This window comes from Buteo buteo, chromosome 17, assembly GCF_964188355.1.
Source record: "Buteo buteo chromosome 17, bButBut1.hap1.1, whole genome shotgun sequence".
Lineage (NCBI taxonomy): Eukaryota > Metazoa > Chordata > Aves > Accipitriformes > Accipitridae > Buteo > Buteo buteo.
The window spans coordinates 6,560,202-6,577,543 of NC_134187.1; the positions used below are offsets into that span (position 1 = coordinate 6,560,202).

At 40.8% G+C, this 17,342-nt stretch overlaps 1 protein-coding gene across 1 annotated transcript; it reads left to right on the top strand.

The window, feature by feature from the left end:
* The first annotated feature begins 338 nt into the window (after window positions 1-338).
* On the top strand, window positions 339-15,797 carry LOC142041171 (meprin A subunit alpha-like). Its single transcript, XM_075049827.1, has 14 exons — window positions 339-407; window positions 493-517; window positions 613-666; window positions 1,519-1,559; window positions 1,670-1,748; window positions 2,071-2,188; window positions 3,728-3,903; window positions 6,985-7,206; window positions 8,183-8,332; window positions 11,163-11,378; window positions 12,041-12,499; window positions 13,660-13,833; window positions 14,424-14,631; window positions 14,995-15,797. Exons 1-14 carry the CDS (start codon window positions 339-341, stop codon window positions 15,140-15,142), a joined length of 2,139 nt encoding a protein of 712 aa, XP_074905928.1. The 3' UTR covers window positions 15,143-15,797.
* The last annotated feature ends 1,545 nt before the right edge of the window (window positions 15,798-17,342 follow it).

Consider the following 17,342-nt stretch of genomic DNA (forward strand, 5'->3'; position numbering starts at 1 on the left):
GCGATCATAATGCTGACAGTTAACAAGCACAGTGGAAGGAGTCAGCAACTTTTCACCAGACTGAGATCTTACACGAAGTCTGGGTAGGCCTTTTACCAGCTGCACTGAAGACGTGAAGTTATCACATTCCTCTCTGTAACATTCCTCCAAAGTGGACTTAGGTAATTGATAACAACAATGCCATCATGTGCCATTTAGGAGGAAAATTTTGCTGTTATAATAGTGTTATGAAGGGGGAAAGTTCAAAGCTGGTTGGCTGATGTTCTGTGGAAAGCTCAGCAGCATGCCCTATATATTGCAAGAGATGAGAGGGACCAGCTTCTTCTTCCATCGCAAAAATGGGCTCCAGCATCTTCCCACTCTGCCTAGCACTTCTATTCTGTTATGTTTATGGTACTCCAGTCTCTGTAAGTAGAAATCTGATTTCTACAGGCTCCTCTCAGTCCAGAGACATCTCATACCTTATACTGGTTGTATTTTATTCTCTTTCAGGTCGGGCACCTCTCCGGTGAAGCTGGTAAGTGCTCTGTGTGCTGTTTTGAGTTTTGAAGCATTTTCTTATGCTTGCTGTGTGCCACCACATATGAACATAATGTTTTGTCTGTCTTGCAGCAGCAGAAGATGATGCTGGTGAGATAATCAAAGACATTCCAGACATAAACTTAGGTGAGTTCATGCCTAAATTCTCATAAGGCCTGAAAAATTGTGAGCAAAATGCTGCGGTTTCAGTATTGTAAAAAAGATGTGAGTGACTGATGGTCAGGTAGTTCATGGTAACAAGAGAAATATAATTAAGTGAGCTCTGAATTACCCTCCTCTGGCTATGACACATTAATCTATCCCAGGACTGTAACCCTATGTAAACAAGGGATGCAGATGTCTTTCACTTCTGAAGTTTGCACAAACCCACCGTGTTAAGGCAGTAACACGCTGTATCAATTGGAAAGGCTCTGGAGTCCCACCATCATTTTGCCCCCATCTCTATATGATTTTTATAAAGTTTTACAAAGTATAAAATAGCTTAGATGTTTATTGAGCTACATAAGTGGTAAGGAAATCAAATGGAAAAGATACAATACACTGTACTGTCTTCCTCTATTTTTTTTTATTCCCTGTAATGCAAATTTCCATATATCCTTTGATGGTGCACTGTACAATATTCTTCCTGATGCATTACTCAATATTATTATATTCTCTAGAGCACTGTCTCACTGTGTGACTGTTGCCACTGCCTGATAGCAAGCAAGAGGTTATCAAACTAGACTTGGATAATGATGGCCACCAGGTTTCTGTCACCAAAAAGGCAGACATTGCTGAGTAGTAAATATTGAGTAGAAATAGCTGTTACCTTCAGGCCTGTCCCTATATTTCAGTGTAAAGAGGCTGGTCCTTCTTTATTTTCTGTAAATGCCCAAGGACATTAATTTTGTATAAATAGGCTCAATATGGTTTATGAGGTGAAATACATTTGATATTTGATATTTCATTTACATTATCTTTCATTAAATTACTTTTCAGCTGCTGGACTGGACCTCTTTCAGGGTGATATCATGCTCCCTGTAAGTAATTAAAAACTTTATATGTAACACTTGTCCTAATTGTATTTTTGGTACAAATCAGCCCATCTCCCCACAGCAGATGCATCACCAGCTGTTAATTCCCTTTTCAGAAAAATCAGCGAAATGCCCTAAGAAATGACATCTACAGATGGAAGTTCCCCATTCCCTATATTCTGGGTGATAACCTAGGTAATGCAGATGATACTTTATTCAGATTTTAGCTCCAATCTTTATTTGCACTACAGTCACTGTGATAAAAAATTTGCCTTTTTCAGAACTGGTTCTCTCACATTAAAATTCACTAACAACTAGATGGCTTCTTTATATCAAAAACATTTTTTTTTTCTTCTACAACTATCATTAAAAACTCACAATTTAATAAAATTCAGTAAATTTTTTTTCCAATCATTTTTCTTTTGGTCCCATGTGTATGTCTTTGTGCATACCTTACCTCTCCAGGGTGAATGATCTGCAGTGTGTTAAAGGTGCTTTCCTGATGCATGTTTTCCAGATCTGAATGCCAAAGGAGTAATTCTCCAGGCGTTTGAAATGTTCCGTCTTAAGTCTTGCATTGATTTCAAGCCATATGAAGGAGAGAGAACCTACATATTCTTTAAAAAAGAAACCGGGTAAGGGTTATATCAATTTCTGTTTATTTTTGCTGTGTAGAATCAGCTGGGAATTCATTCCATTTGACTTCAGCAGTCAAAAAGCTTAGTCTAAGTTTGTTAGCAGAAAAAAAGAGGCCACCGACAAAGCAGCCCATCTTACCTTCATAGACACAAAGCTTGCAAGCAGCTGCCTCCCTCTACTGACTGCAGAGGATATTTAGATTATGAGTTTGGAATAGGCATCTGATGTTTGGATGGTTACTCTTTGATGAGATGAATCCCAGCATTGCTGGGTTTTCATCAGCTGCTTCCATTTTCCTACCTAGGGTTGTTTTCCATTTCAGTGGTGGGTGAAACAACCCTCATGTACATCCTCTTAACTTAGCAAGGATGTGAATAGCCAGAATTTAGGTTTTGAAATCTTTGGAAGACAGGTCAAAAAAAGTTGTGGAAAGCCAGTTTATTGTAATATTGCTTTGTTTTGACATGGCTCTTCTTTAATGAAAGGTTCTCTCAAAATCTGAAAGGGTTTTATACTCAGAGATTCTGGTTTTCAGGAACTGGAAAGATTTGTTTTATTTCCTACATCTAAACATGTTTTGAAAGAACATCTAAAAAAGCACAACAATCTCTCACTGTATCAGCTGTGAATATTTCTCCCTCTCCCAGAACTTCACAAAGGCCTATAGGCACTGATATTTCTGCTCTCAGCTCTTCCTTGGGTAATGTCCTCTGACACTTCTCTTACAAGACTGCAAGCACCATGACATTTGACAAGTTGGTGCTGAAGAGCCTGGTACTGGAAACTCCCTGGTAGCAGCTATTCAAAAGACCATACCCAAGCTCTTTGTTTTCAGTACCCACATTAGAGTGTTCAGGGCTCCTTCAACAAACTCAACCCACTGCTTCGTGATGTGCAAATGAAGCTACAGCCCAAGCAGATCCTCTTTAGCAGTTGCCTCTCACATCACCCTCGGGCTACCCCAAAATTTGCCAGTGAGTTGGCTGAGGAGCTCTTTCCCTCCTCGGTCATCATCAGCTTCTGCTGAGTCATGGATGAGGGGCTGGGCCTTCACAGAAAAATATCATTTCACACCTATGGCCAATGCATTGCATAGTTGCATTAAAAAGCACCAAATGCTCCTCAATCTTTTCTCTACTCCAAGTGATTGCAAAAAAGCTCAGTCTGTCTTGATGAGTTTACTGCTTCTATGTATGTATTATGTTTCTTGGCACATTTCTTGCCAAAATGGCATCTGATATAGGACTAAACTTCTGTGGATATCAAAAATCAGGGATGAGCTTGTCTAACGTAGAGGGTAAGTAAAATGCTGGCCTCATTCAAGTAATAGCAAGTATGTTTTGGGGGCTTAGTCTGCTTTCAGAGTATTTGTAGAGTATCAAGGCACCTGGTCAGCATCTAAATAATGATTTATGTTACTCCTTTTATATTTAAACCTTTTTTGATATTACTTTAAAGCCAGTGAACAGACTGAGAACTTAAATACAGAGAAGAAAACTCTACTTAACAGACAGTAAGATCACCCTCTCTCTCAGGTGTTGGTCCATGGTGGGGGACCTGCAGACTGGACAGACCCTTTCTATTGGGGAAAGGTGTGACTACAGAGCAATTGTGGAACATGAGATCCTGCATGCTTTAGGATTTTACCATGAGCAGTCGAGGATGGACCGGGATGACTATGTGACAATCTGGTGGGATGAAATTATTGCAGGTGGGTTTTGACCTTCAAGTCAGATTTTATAAAGTGCAGATTCATCAGTATCTTATTTTCCCTCCTAGATTTTAAGACCTTCTTAAAGATATGATTTTAGAAACACTGGGCCACACCTGAGACCACTGTAAATCAATCTGTAGATGTAGCAGGATTTCGACACAACTTCGCTGGTCAAAGACCAGAGACTGTCTAAGGCCAGAAAAGAGAGGCTCTGCTTGGAAGTCAGAGGACTTTATTTTCCCTTGGCTCCAGGACTAGTCTGCGCTCTGATTTTGAACAAATCATTTCCCCTCTGTAGGAGTCTGTTTTCTCTTGCCATGTAATGTAAATGTAAACTTACTGGGATGGTAAGCTTTGAGGTGGCTCTTCTTTAATCAAAGGTCCTCTCAAAATCTGAAAGGTTTTTACACTCGGAGATTCAGGCTTTCCTGAAGCTGGAAAGATTTACTTTGTACATGAAGAAGGTTCAAAGTGACTAGATCAGATGTGACACATAAAATAGAGCTCTGTCCTGCTCTCTCCTGCCCAGTGTGTCTTTGCAGGTTCTTGCCTTCAGGTTTAGTATCATCAGATTCAGTGGCTTTATGAGTTTCAGCAAACCCTCCACAGTCCCCCTGCTCCCTAGGCAGTTTCTCCAGCTGTCTCCTGTGAGGTCTGGTTCTGTACTACTTCATGATTGCTTATTTGAAAAAGAGTGAAAGGGAGTCTATAACAAGTTCTGAAAGGCGTGCTAGCAAAGATAACAAGTGTAAACCCTTGTTCCCCACGGTGGTGCTTTGCGATGTCAGTGGTGGTGCCAGTGCAGCAAAGTTGCTCTGCTATTGCTCACGCTCTGTGTGGACAAACTGCTCACTTCAGTCTCCAGGGTTATGCAATCACCACCTTTGCAAATAAGTGAAAAATACATGAAAAATAGTCATCAGAAAGGAACAAGATTCAGGGAATGCTGTGTTCTCTTTTCAATAGATAAGAACTGCTGGTACAAGCAATTTCTGCTGATCTCTAAGATCAGTATCTGATAGTTTGAATTGCTCCAGGTTGAATGCCCTTGCACATTACTACTTGCCTCTACCCTGTAATTAGCAGTGTCTTTTGGGGAAGGCTGAGTAGTAGATGGGATGTCGATATTGATTTTGCAGACCATTATTTTTATTCTTAGGAACAGCACTAAAAACAATTCACCTTATTACTAACTTGGTCTTATCCTGAATCATGGTGATTAAGATGATGATGATGTTAATAGTATCTAGACTCTGACCTTTGGGCCCCTTTTTGCTGTGCATCGTAACTAACCACCTCCAAAGTAAGAAGTCTTAGTACAATGTACTTATAATGTACTATTGTGAGCTCCATGATGTACAGAGGTATGGAAAAGCTTGACAAAACAGTGACAGGTCTCTGTGCAATTTTTTTTTTTTTTTTTTGTTCTCCAGAAAATATATCATTGAATCCTCTCAACTTATCTGTGTTGTATTCAGTAGCCACAAACCTGGAACACCAGAAAATTGATACAGATGTTGGACTTTAGTGTGATGCTATTCTGAATGGAGTCCTGGGGCTGGTCTGATATCATTACAGCTATTTCCTATATTCTGTAGGTTTCTATCCATACTATAAAATCTCATTTTTCCAGTTAAGCAAATTCATTAAGTAGAAAACTTCTCCTGAAGCCATTTGAAAGATGTCTGCTTCTCTAAAGGGAAATAAGGCTGATATGATTGTGCTCTGTGTGTGTGTGTTTGTGCACATCTGTTCCTGCATTAGTGATCTGCAACCCCGAATTTAATAACATGGTAGCAGTTTTTGCCATAATGCATTTCCATAAACTGCAATGCAGATAGCTGGCTGGTAAGAGAAGAGATTCCCTATTCATGTTGCTGTTAACAGAAAAGCTAATAAGCTTATTAGGTTTCAGAGAAAAGACACAAGACAGCTTAATTAAATTGCCACCTTGTTGTATGGTTTATTTCTTTTAAAAACACATAGAAGTTACCCTTTGCCTGGCAATAATCTTAAAAGCCAGCATCATTACACATTCCTGTGTTCTGCCAAGATTTTTTCCTCAGCTATAAAAAGTGATAGCACTTAATTATCAAGATTCTCACCCTTTTTGATAAAAGGTGTAATCCGAGTATCTGTAAGAAAACAATCCCAAGCTCTTATACAATCTCAAGCCTTGGACTGAAGACCTTTGGGCCGAGAATGGACTTGCAGAAGGGAAGGGCAGTCTTTACACAGAGAAACTGTAATTATGCACCAGCACAGTCATGTGCTGTTTCTTCTTGGAGAAAGAATGCCAAATATTCTGAAATTCTGAATTTTCGTATTTTGCCAAATACAAAAAATATTTCTTGTAGTTGGAGATGCTGGTAATCTCTCTTTACTTCCATACCAAAGTATGTGAAATGGTTCCTTCTCTCTGCCCTAGCAGACACCTTCATAAAGAAAAACTTCCTGTAAGGACAAATTATTTCACCAAGAAACCCTGAGAACCATGTTTCCAAAAGATATTTCAATAAAAATATCATAGCAATATTGTCAATCTAGGGTAAAAACATCTTCCCCCCCCCCCCCCCCCCCCGATTCCTAATGTATTCTTTGCTTCAAAGAACAGAACCTGGAGGCACTCCAGGAATGTCATACCTGTCTGCTTAATGAGTGGAGGGCTCCAGGGCCTTTCCTTGCCCATATATGATCTAATATCCTGGGAAACATTTGCATCAATATTCACAGGCTCTGGAATGGAGTACATTAATCCTTAAGTTTAATCCTTCGGGGTGCTTACTCTTAGACCATCTAATCTGACCTCCTATATATCCCATTCTTTACAGCTCATTGATATTTGATTTTGAACTTACTGAAGTCACATGTGAGGGTGCAGAACTGCAGTCTAAAGACACTGCTTTGTTGTTCAAATGGCTTCATAAAAAAAATCTTGCTAAATTTGAATATTTTATTGTAAAGTAATTGCTTTCAGGTATATCAATTCTGCCTCAGAAAACTGTATCCAAAGGGTTGTGCTAAAGCTGCTTCCTTTCCAATCTCTAAAAATGAAGGTCTTTTCTGTTCTTTTACCAGGCCAAGAGCACAATTTTCTGAAGTACAATGACAGCTACATCACTGATCTGAACACCCCCTATGACTACGAATCATTGATGCACTATGCACCATTTTCATTTAACAAAAATGAAAGCAAGCCTACAATCACAGCTAAGATACCAGAATTTAATGACATAATTGGACAACGTCTAGACATCAGTGCCATTGACCTGAAAAGACTGAATCGCATGTATAACTGCAGTAAGTAATAATTTAACTGTGGCAAACTCTTTCTTTGTTTATACTTGAGCCTGGCTGGTTCACCTCCCTAATGTCTCTAAAACCACAAAAACTCTTCTCAGGTGCTCTTGAGGAGGTATGGGAGAGAACCAGTGGTGTAGAGACCAAACCCATTTATTCCCTTCTCATCCCTCTCTTTGGCTCTGTTAACTGTCATTGCTTTTGCAAAACTCCAATTAGTCAATGAAAGTCAATCCATTCACATCTTTTCTTCCATGTTGCTCCTAGGGGTTCAGACATGTGGTTGTGTTCTGCTGGTGTGTGGACAGCTTCATTGTGCTTTTGTAAGATGAATGCAATGGTACTTTATACTCTTTGACTAACATTTGATTTTAATTAGGTTATTTTGCACCTGAGCTTGGCTAAGTCTACAGTCCAACACAGTAGTTGGTTGCTAAGCCGGTTGAAGATGTTACCACTACATGTGATTGTAGTGAAAAGTTATTGTCCCCATGGATCTGTCAACAGAAGCATCTACTTGCAGGCAAACTCAGCTGAACTGGCCTAAGGTGACTGGTTGGACTTTGTTTGAAGTGGAAGAACAGTGCTCATGCTCATCAGGCAGAGAAGTGAGCCATGAAGAACAATAACCTCCAGCCAAGGAATGGTTAAATACACCACCACCACTGCTCACAAAGGGACTTGTCTCTCCAAGGCTTACGAGCAGGCACAAAGACCACCACCATCAGTCACTGTGTTTCAGCTGCCGTGTAGCAGCTTGTTAACCTTCTGCAAAGTGGTCAGATGTTGTTATCTTTATGCAGGGAATCTCTCCAGGAATCAAATATTTCCTCTTCTGAGTCTTTGGGCTCACATCTGCTGTCGGTTGTCTTCTCTACATGATGTCTATACTAGTGTAAACAAACCCCCCCCAAATTAGAGCAGAAATTTTAATGAGATACTTCTTTGGAGGTAACTGTGTGTGCATTTTTTTCAGCTTCAACTCACACTTTTTTGGACCAGTGTTCTTTTGAGTTTGAAAATATCTGCGGCATGATTCAGGGCACCAGAGATGATCTAGACTGGGTCCATCAAAAGAGCAGTGCTACAGGGCAGGAAGACCACACACTTTCTGGGCGCTGTAGAGGTAAAACGAAGTAACAGAACACTTCCCTGTGGAAAGGGGGTTAGCTGGAGTAATGGTCCCTTGTGCATGCCTGTACTGGTCTGTGTGCTTGAAATACAGTGTCTTTAACAACTTCTCTGAACCTGTCATTGTAGTCAACCCTTGAGAAAACCCAGCACTGGCTACTCTGAAAACGCAGGATTAAATGACCATATTTAAGACACTACCCAGCAAACATCAGAGTTATAATGTTTCTAGTTAAGCAAAAAGCCTTACTTTTCATGTGTCTTGGTTCTGTGAGTGTGAGTTTATAGCTGCACTTGTGCTCTCATTAAGCTTTTTCAACATAGTGGAATGTTCACACCAGCAAGATAAAAGGGGACAAAGAACAACGTTAACTAGAGGCCTTTGAATTATAACCTGGAAAAGGATTTACTGAAACTTCCAAAGTATGAGTAAGAGTTATGTTACCCCATGATAAGAATGAAACAGCACTCATAGCCACTCATAAATGTTGTGTTTGCAAAGCGAATGATAAGTTAAGCTGGTTCTGGAGGTGGAAGAAAGTTGCAAAGTATTTTATGATAGGAGTTTAGGGATAATTTTCTTTTTCACATGGTAATTTTGCCACTTTTCAAAGGAAGAAAATCTCAGAAAGGGTGGAGTCAGCCCCAGTCAGTTGCAGGGTGATAGCTTATAAGTGAGAATAAAGATGAAATCTCAACAGTCAGTTCTGAAAAGCAAGGGCCTGATTTGTCATTATTTAGACAGGGTAAACTACTACAGAATTCCAAAAAAATGTGAATTCTGTAGTAAATTTTGCCTAAGTACAGAGTGAACATTCAGTTGTGCTTTGTTACTCTTTGAAAAAGGAAAAATTTGACTTGCACTCAGGAGTAGACTATTCCCCTTATGTGATCCACCCCCTGGAAAGAACAAATCCTCAACCTCTTATAATGCTGGTACTTGTTGATCAGGTCCAAGAATGCAATATAACTCAAGAAAACCACCTGACAGCTTCTAGAAGTACATGCTCCTAACCCTCATCTGCATTTTTTAATCCTTTCTCTCCTTTTTTCCCCCCATATAGTATAATTGCAAATAAAAAATAATTCAGCTGACTTGTTTGAGATGATCAGGTAAAATCCAATCTGTCTGAAGTAAGCACTTAGCCTGCACTTATGCTTTAGCATCTAGTGACTCGGTACAAAATAAATATCAAATTTATCTGAAGAGTTAATGGGGAGGGGTAGGTGTCTCTGGATCTGCAGGGTGTCTAAATGAATTGCATGAGTAGGGAGTGCTTCTCCCCTTGGACTCCTTCAAAGGGTCATTGACTCCACCAGGAATTTAGACATTTTTGGAGAACTGGCTCTGCAGTCATCTCAAGTGGGGGCAAATTTTAGGTTTCTAACACTGATGGACCATATTTTGCCCAAACAGTTTTGACGTCTTGGGTTTTTGACTTATTACTGACTAAACTGAAGGAGGGAAAGTACAGCCTAACATTTAGAGAGGAGCTTGCAGCCTGGCTCTGGATTTGACCCCTGTATCCTTATGCTGATGACTGCAAAGGCCATATTCTAATTGTCATAGATGCTTAATGTTGCCTTTACTTGATTTTGTTACCTAAAAAGAGGTAGAGTCTAGACCATTTGAGGGTTTGATACCGTAATAAGTTCAACAACAAAGTTAGGCACCTTAATAAGGCTCACAGCCCTGTTTCTCATGTGGAGCAACAGTGATCATACTTGTATTTAACACACTTAAATTTAACATAAATTTAACTTAGGGTGAAGTGTCATACGTGTGCATAAAGCAATTGGGTATCTTTGGCAAGGTTTCTATGGGTACGAGTTCAAAGCATTGCTACTGTGTGGGAGGTAATGGAGAATATTCCTCTGACATGGTTAGAGCGAACATGAGAAACAGCTGGAACAGCTCCACTAGCCATGCAGGAGGCTGTACTGCGTTTATGGAGCTGCAGGTTTAACTGATGATGCCCTAGACATTAGCTTGGACAACAGTCCAAGGAACCAGCCCCCAAGAGTGGAAGCTTTCACACAACAGCTAAAAGAATTTCACTTGTTAATTTAATCGTAGATGATAATGTATAACTAAAAAGCAACAGAATACAGATAAGGCTTGACAAGTTCATGTGATACCAAGATAAGATATGTGTGCAAATGGTGAATCCCTTGTAAATATAAGGATAAAGGTAGACACTTCAAATCTAAAGTAAAGAACGCTTCAGAAAATGTTAGTGGGAAATTAAACTAAAGGGGCAGGAATTCCTAAATAATTTCCCCAAAATGAGAAGCTGACTTTTGAAATGTCTTCAGGCAAGCTGTAAAAAAAAAGAGCTTCTTCATGTTCAAGGTCAGGACACTGCTAGTTTTGTGTCCAACCCTCTTTTATTATCTTTATCACTGATAAGAAATTATCTTACTCTTTGCAAGGTAATATGGAATATGATCTCTAAGTTCTTATCTTTAGATTAACTTCAGTATAAATCAGGAAAAAAACTATGTCTACTAGTTACTTGCAGTCAGCACTGAATCCTCTGTCTCATATCTCTGACATGCCTCTTCCTGAGGCATCCTACTTCCAAACTAACTAATGCAAAACTAACGTAAGCTGCCAGCAATGAGTTCCATATATACGCTCAACTACTAGTCCTGTTCTTATCCTGGTCTGTCTTGGATGGTTATCACATGCCATTTCCTCTACTATTCATGTTAAGTACTGTACTTATGCCTACTAAAAGAGTGGAGTTGAAATGACAAATTTACACCACGCAGCTAGTAGGAAATCTGGAAGGAGACAGTGACACTCTGCACTTTCTTCACAGATGCTGGCTATTTCATGTACTTCAACACCAGCTCTGGCAAGGCAGGTGAGGTGGCAGTCCTAGAGTCTCGAATCCTTTATCCAAAGAGAACTCAGCAGTGCCTCCAGTTCTTCTATAAGATGACAGGAAGCCTTTCTGACAAGCTGGTCATCTGGCTTAAAGAGGATGATGGCACTGGAAATGTTCGCAAGATGAGGAAAATTCAAACCTTTCAAGGTAATTCTGGAAATATGAGGGATATGTAGAATATTAGGGGAGGAAAAGTTGTCTTACTGAGTCCATGAATGCAGTGATTGGCTCAGAAATCAAAATATTTTCCCCAAGCTACCAGAATATCTTGCAATCCGGCTAAGGATTTTGGTATTACGTGAAGGCATTTAGCAGTGAAACTGTGGGTTGTAATAATGTAATTTAGGTGTTCCACAGCAGATTTCACCATGTTCCTAATAATGTTATGTTACACTTGGTGAGTGTGTGGGACCCCAAACTCTACTGGAGATAATTGACTAGATCTCCACTGGCTGTTATATGATCTAACAGCGAGCTGTTCAGATGTAAATACCTGTGCTCATCTGCAATCAATAAGAATCCCAGCCTGATTTTTATATGGTTGGAAATATAAAAAAACATATGTAGTTTTGGAAATGTGAACCGAATTCCCACTTTGGGTTCCTAATACAATGTGTCCAAAGCATTTAGCTGATAATGCAATGTGAGTATACTATAATCACTATACCAACTTAAGTTCTCTAGCCTTCAGGACTCTGCGAGAGGTCTAGTTGTCTAAAAATGCAGCTGGAATGGGTGGCTAGGAATCAGCTGCTTCATAACACCACTAGTCATGCTGATGGCAATGTTTTGCTTTCCTTTTACCAAAGTGGATAATGACTATAACTGGAAAATTGCCCACGTAACCCTCAACGCTCAGAAGAAGTTCCGTTACCTCTTCCAAGGACTAAAAGGCAACTCCAGCTCTTCAACTGGTGGGATTGCTATCGATGATGTCACACTGACAGAGACCCCCTGTCCCACAGCTGTGTGGGTCATTCGGAATTTCAGCCAAATCCTCGAAAACACATCAAGTGATGTTATTCAAAGCCCTCGGTTTTATAGCCCCGAGGGTTATGGGTTTGGCATAACTTTGCATCCCCACTCCAGCATCAGTGGCTACACTCGGGTTGCCTTTCACTTGTGCAGTGGAGAGAACGATGGTGTCCTGGAGTGGCCAGCTCTGAACCGCCAAGCTGTGCTCACAGTGCTGGACCAGGACCCTGACGTCTTGAAAAGGATGTCCTCAAGCAAAAGCTTCACCACAAGCAAAGACCACCTTAGCTCAGGTAAGTGGGGTCTGCCTGGAGGAAGGAGGAAAATGAAAACCAAGGAATCTGAGTCAGAGGGCTGAGTGTAGGGCTCAGAGTTTGGCAATTTTGGCTGCATTTCCCAATCTGGGACACTTTCCTGTGTATGACTCAGAATTCCTGCCTGTGAAAGATCATCTCATGTGGAAAGTGACGCATGGAAGGTTGGTGTTATTATGAACAATCCCTGGGATATCTGAGTTTGATTCTAAATACAGAGTTCTCCTAAGAGCTGGCAATTCCCATCCTACCTGTGGTTTGCCCATTATGGTAGGTGACATATCACCACAGGATGGTGCAATGCCAGCAGGGTGCTGTATTCCATTACTAAATCAACAATAATTTAAGTTAAAACTGCATTTTGGAGGCTTGGTTAACTTGAACATACATGGTCTGAATGCACGACGTTCACACTGTAGCTGTATTTAAGAAAAAAACAAAATTGAAAACACCTGTGAGATCAGTTTGCAGCATTTGAAGCCTGTCTTGCTTGGCTGGGTGTACACTGCAGATTATGAAAGGGACTACCTTTTAACTCCAGGCTTATATAGCATGTAGCACTGTAGGTCCACATCCAGCCCTAGGATTTTCCATGGATGTGTTAATTTAAAGAAATAAGAACAACAGGGCAATACTGGGTTTGGTACAGAATAAAATACTAGAGATGAGTCTCCATCCCTCTTTACTTTTTCCAGTGGAAGTTTAGTACACACTCTTTCAGTAGGAGATTTTAAACCTTAGGTATGACTGTGTTTAACAGAACCATAGCAATGAACAAAATCCCTGACACTCTAAACCACAGGTACTTAAAAACTGATGAGGGAGTGTCCCTACACAGGAGGGAGCTCTTAGCTGGTGGCAGCAAGGAGGTAACTTGAATTTGGCTAATCCTCAATGAAAGGGGATTTGTGGAATTTCAGTGCCCTCACATAGACTAGGAGTCCTCATGCAGACCACATCTAAGCATCTGCTGGCACCCATAATTTGTCATTCCTCTGTAATTAGTTTGGGCATTTCAGCTCTGAACTTGATTTTACAGCATAAATCCTCTTTAACACTGTAATGCAGAAAAAAGTCATGTCATACTTCCAGCTGCAGAACTTTGTGGTTCTTATTCATCACTCATATTCTCTTTGCAGATGCTAATGGAACCATAATATGGGAGAGACCATCAATTGCTGGAAAATTTGATGCCTCGTGCAATTGTTATAGAAGTGTATCATGGGGGTGGACTAACTTCATATCCCACAGACAGATGAGACAGAGAAGCTTCCTGAAAAATGATGACTTGATTATTTTTGCAGAATTTAATGGTAAAGACCTTCTTCCTGATTCTCCTTACAAAAACAAATGGGTGATCCTTTCTATCTCTTTTCATACATTCAAGTAACTATTGCCACCTGTCTCTGAGTCATCTTCTCTTCTAATGGGTATCAGCTTTTAAAAGCATTTCTGTGTCTTAGCTTTAGGTGGGTGATGTTGACTAAAGTGATTGTGAATTCAGAGGAATCTAAATGGCAATGATTTACTAAAGATTAACTTCATAGATACCTTTAAGGACCCTAACCAGTAGCTATGTCCATTTCTAAGCATTGAACATACTCAAAGGCCTTCCTCATGGTGTTTATTTTCAAACAGAACAGCCACACTTGGCATAATTTTTCTAAGTACAGAATACCACTGATTTACCTAACTAGTTACCATAATTTCAGTATTATTTTCTATCTTGTGCTTTAAATATGCAGACCTCGCTGTGGTACAGCAAGAGCTCTGTAAAGGGCAAATGGACAAGGAGTAGCCGCTGGTCCACAAGCACCCTGTGAGCCCCTGGTATGAATAATACTACATATAGTGTCCCTTACTGTTATCTGATGTCTTTCTCCTCTCTTTCCTTTTTTAAAAGATCTAATTCACCTCAATAACACCGAAGTCCCTGTCAGACGGGAACAATCTGCCTTCACGGAAGGCCTCATTCTTGAAAGGCAGAAGAGAGCAGCCCAGGATATGGAGCCCGTCCAAGAGCGGCTGCCTTACCTGCAAGACCCGTGTGACCCAAACCCTTGCCAGAATGACGGGGTCTGTGTGAATGTGAAAGGGAGAGCAAGCTGCAGGTACCACGGACCTCCTCTCTGCTTGCCTTGACTTTCTTCTGAACCAAATGATGCAGCTAATAAATATTCAGAGCTACAAACCTCAGGGGTCTGAGCCACTAGGTTTGCAAAGGAACAGTAGGAACAAAACACTTCACTGCAGTGACTGGTTTCTACCAGCAGCCATAAGGGGAGGAAAAGAAACCCCATTCTGTGGTGCTTCCAGGGGATGTAAAAAGCCTCTGAACAGGGTGGGGATGTTGTGACATGAACTGCTCTAATGGCAACTGCCCATCCAGGACAGTGAGCGTGAGGACCTTGAGGTGGGCCTATAAAGCAGGACAAAAGTCCTGATCCATGTGAATCTGTACTTTATTTTCCCAGGTGCCCATCAGGACAAGCCTTCTTCTTTATCGGTGAGAGGTGTCAGTCAAGACAGGTCCATGGGAGCATCCTGGGAATGACAGTTGGTGGAATTGCTGGAACCATTGTCTTAACCATCGTCCTCATTTCCATGATGGCTAGAAGATAAAGAGCTGCAGCCGGATAAATCTCAGCCTGGTATTTTTCCATAGTTCATAAGACACCAGTTTTCAGTGAAAAGCTATGAATACAACTTGTAGAAGACCAGTCAGCAAATGGATGACATGCTCTATCAACAACCTGGCAGCAATCTGTTTACTCTGTAGGACTTGGCAGTTAAAGAACATACTGAAAGTTCATACCCTGCCTCTCTTGTCTATTCTTTGAATGGTTCATTTCTTCACCCAATAGCAAGTGGTAGTGCTGAAAGGCCATGCGTTTACTCTCAACCACAGTTCAAACTTAGATTAAACAACTGGTAGGACCTCTCAAAACACTGGAAAAGTCACACAGAAGCACATATATTAAGATTCTAGAAATGTTCCTGTAGAAATTATTCAAGAAATCTAAAGGCTACAAATCCATAATTATGTAAATCAGTACATCAATACTCATTTTCCATGGAGCTGTGCTGGTTTACAAAAGCTGATGAGCTATTATACAGAATTCATAGTAAACTACTATTACATATTTTTGGCCAATTCTCTAGCATGGAAATAATTACACACTAAAGCTAGTAGTCTTTCTAGATAGCATAATCACGTAAGGTTTTCAAACATTCGAGTGTAAATCTATTCTCTGGGCATAACCCAAAGTTCTTTTAAACATCTATAAAGCTCCCTTGATTTCAGCAGGCAGTGGATGAAATTGGAGCAGATCACCAGTTATAGGATTGGATCTGTAGCGGTTACCATTAAATTTATATCCCTTTGGAAATCACAAGTTAAGGAGAGGGGTGGGAGTGTAGGAAGATGAAGACTGGGTATGTGATACTGGTGGGTGCTGGATAAGGTGTTAACACCCTACAACTTATTGCAGATGGCAGGGAGCAACCTATCTAGTATGTCCCAAGATCCCTGTTTTCAGTGCTCTAACAGTTTCCACACTTGAAACTTTGTTATCCAGGTTTCCTCCAAAAGCAGTTTCTTCTTGTCTGCATATCAGATCAGGAAGAACTCAGAATGCAAATGGTAAATAATCGCACAGGGTGAAGCTATATTTGTATTTATCAGATACCTGTCACAAGGCATGGCAGCCAAGGGAAAATGCACTCTCATGGCAGTAGGTTGTACACAGGGAGCTGTTTTCCATTTGTTTTTACACTTGGATTCATCCTGGTGCTCACACCAGTCCTGTCAGCAGGGACAAACCATCCATTTAATTAAGGCATTATCAGCAAGTTAATACTCTCTCACTCTGATTCTCTGCATCTAGAATAAAATCAAAACAAACACTTCCTGGAACATTTTTGACCATCTGGCTGGACCTCACCACAGGCAGTTACAGATCCGATTACCTTCTGGCAGCTTGTCCTGGTTTCAGCTGGGATGGAGTTAACCGTCTTCCTAGTAGCTGGTGCAGTGCCGTGTTTTGAGTTCAGTATGTGAAGAATGTTGAGAACACTGATGTTTTCAGTTGTTGCTCAGTAGTGTTTAGACTATGGTTGGGGATTTTTCAGCTTCTCATGCCCAGCCAGGGCACCTGACCCAAACTGGCCAACGGTGTATTCCATACCATGGGACGTCCCAACTAGTTTAGGAACTGGGAAGGGGGGTCAGGGAATCGCCGCTCGGGGACTGGCTGGGTGTCGGTCGGCGGGTGGTGAGCAATTGCCCTGCGCATCATTTGTACATTTCAATCCTTTTATTACTACTGTTGTCATTTTATTAGTGTTATCATTATCATTATTAGTTTCTTCTTTTCTGTTCTATTAAACTGTTCTTATCTCAACCCAGGGGTTTTACTTTTCCTGATTTTCTCCCCCATCCCACTGGGTGGGGGGGGAGTGAGTGAGCGGCTACGTGGTGCTTGGTTGCTGGCTGGGGTTAAACCACGACACAGCTGGATTAGGGGACTCCTTTTTGGGTCAAAGGAGTCTCCCACCCAAGTTGACAAGCTTATAAATTACGCAGGTTTATGGAATGAAAGACAAGAGTTCTACAAAGATTAATAAAATTACACGTTGCAGCTTGCTAGTTAATGTGTGAGACAGAGAAGCCAAAGACAGATAGGATCCAGGCAAGTCCTAGTTAAGTGTTATCCTGCATATAATTTTGGTGTCCCTAGAGTAAAAGGACACAAGAATAAGACTGCAAGTTGTCACCACTCACTCCAAAAACATGTGTAGGCTCTGCCACTGTTCAGTTTAC

Bases quoted from the DNA above. Each gene is read 5' to 3' on its own strand.
- LOC142041171 (XM_075049827.1), top strand. From the start codon at position 339: ATGGGCTCCAGCATCTTCCCACTCTGCCTAGCACTTCTATTCTGTTAT. The intron at 667-1,518 runs GTGAGTTCATGC...ATTACTTTTCAG, and splicing joins CATTCCAGACATAAACTTAG to CTGCTGGACTGGACCTCTTT. The intron at 8,333-11,162 runs GTAAAACGAAGT...CTTTCTTCACAG, and splicing joins ACTTTCTGGGCGCTGTAGAG to ATGCTGGCTATTTCATGTAC.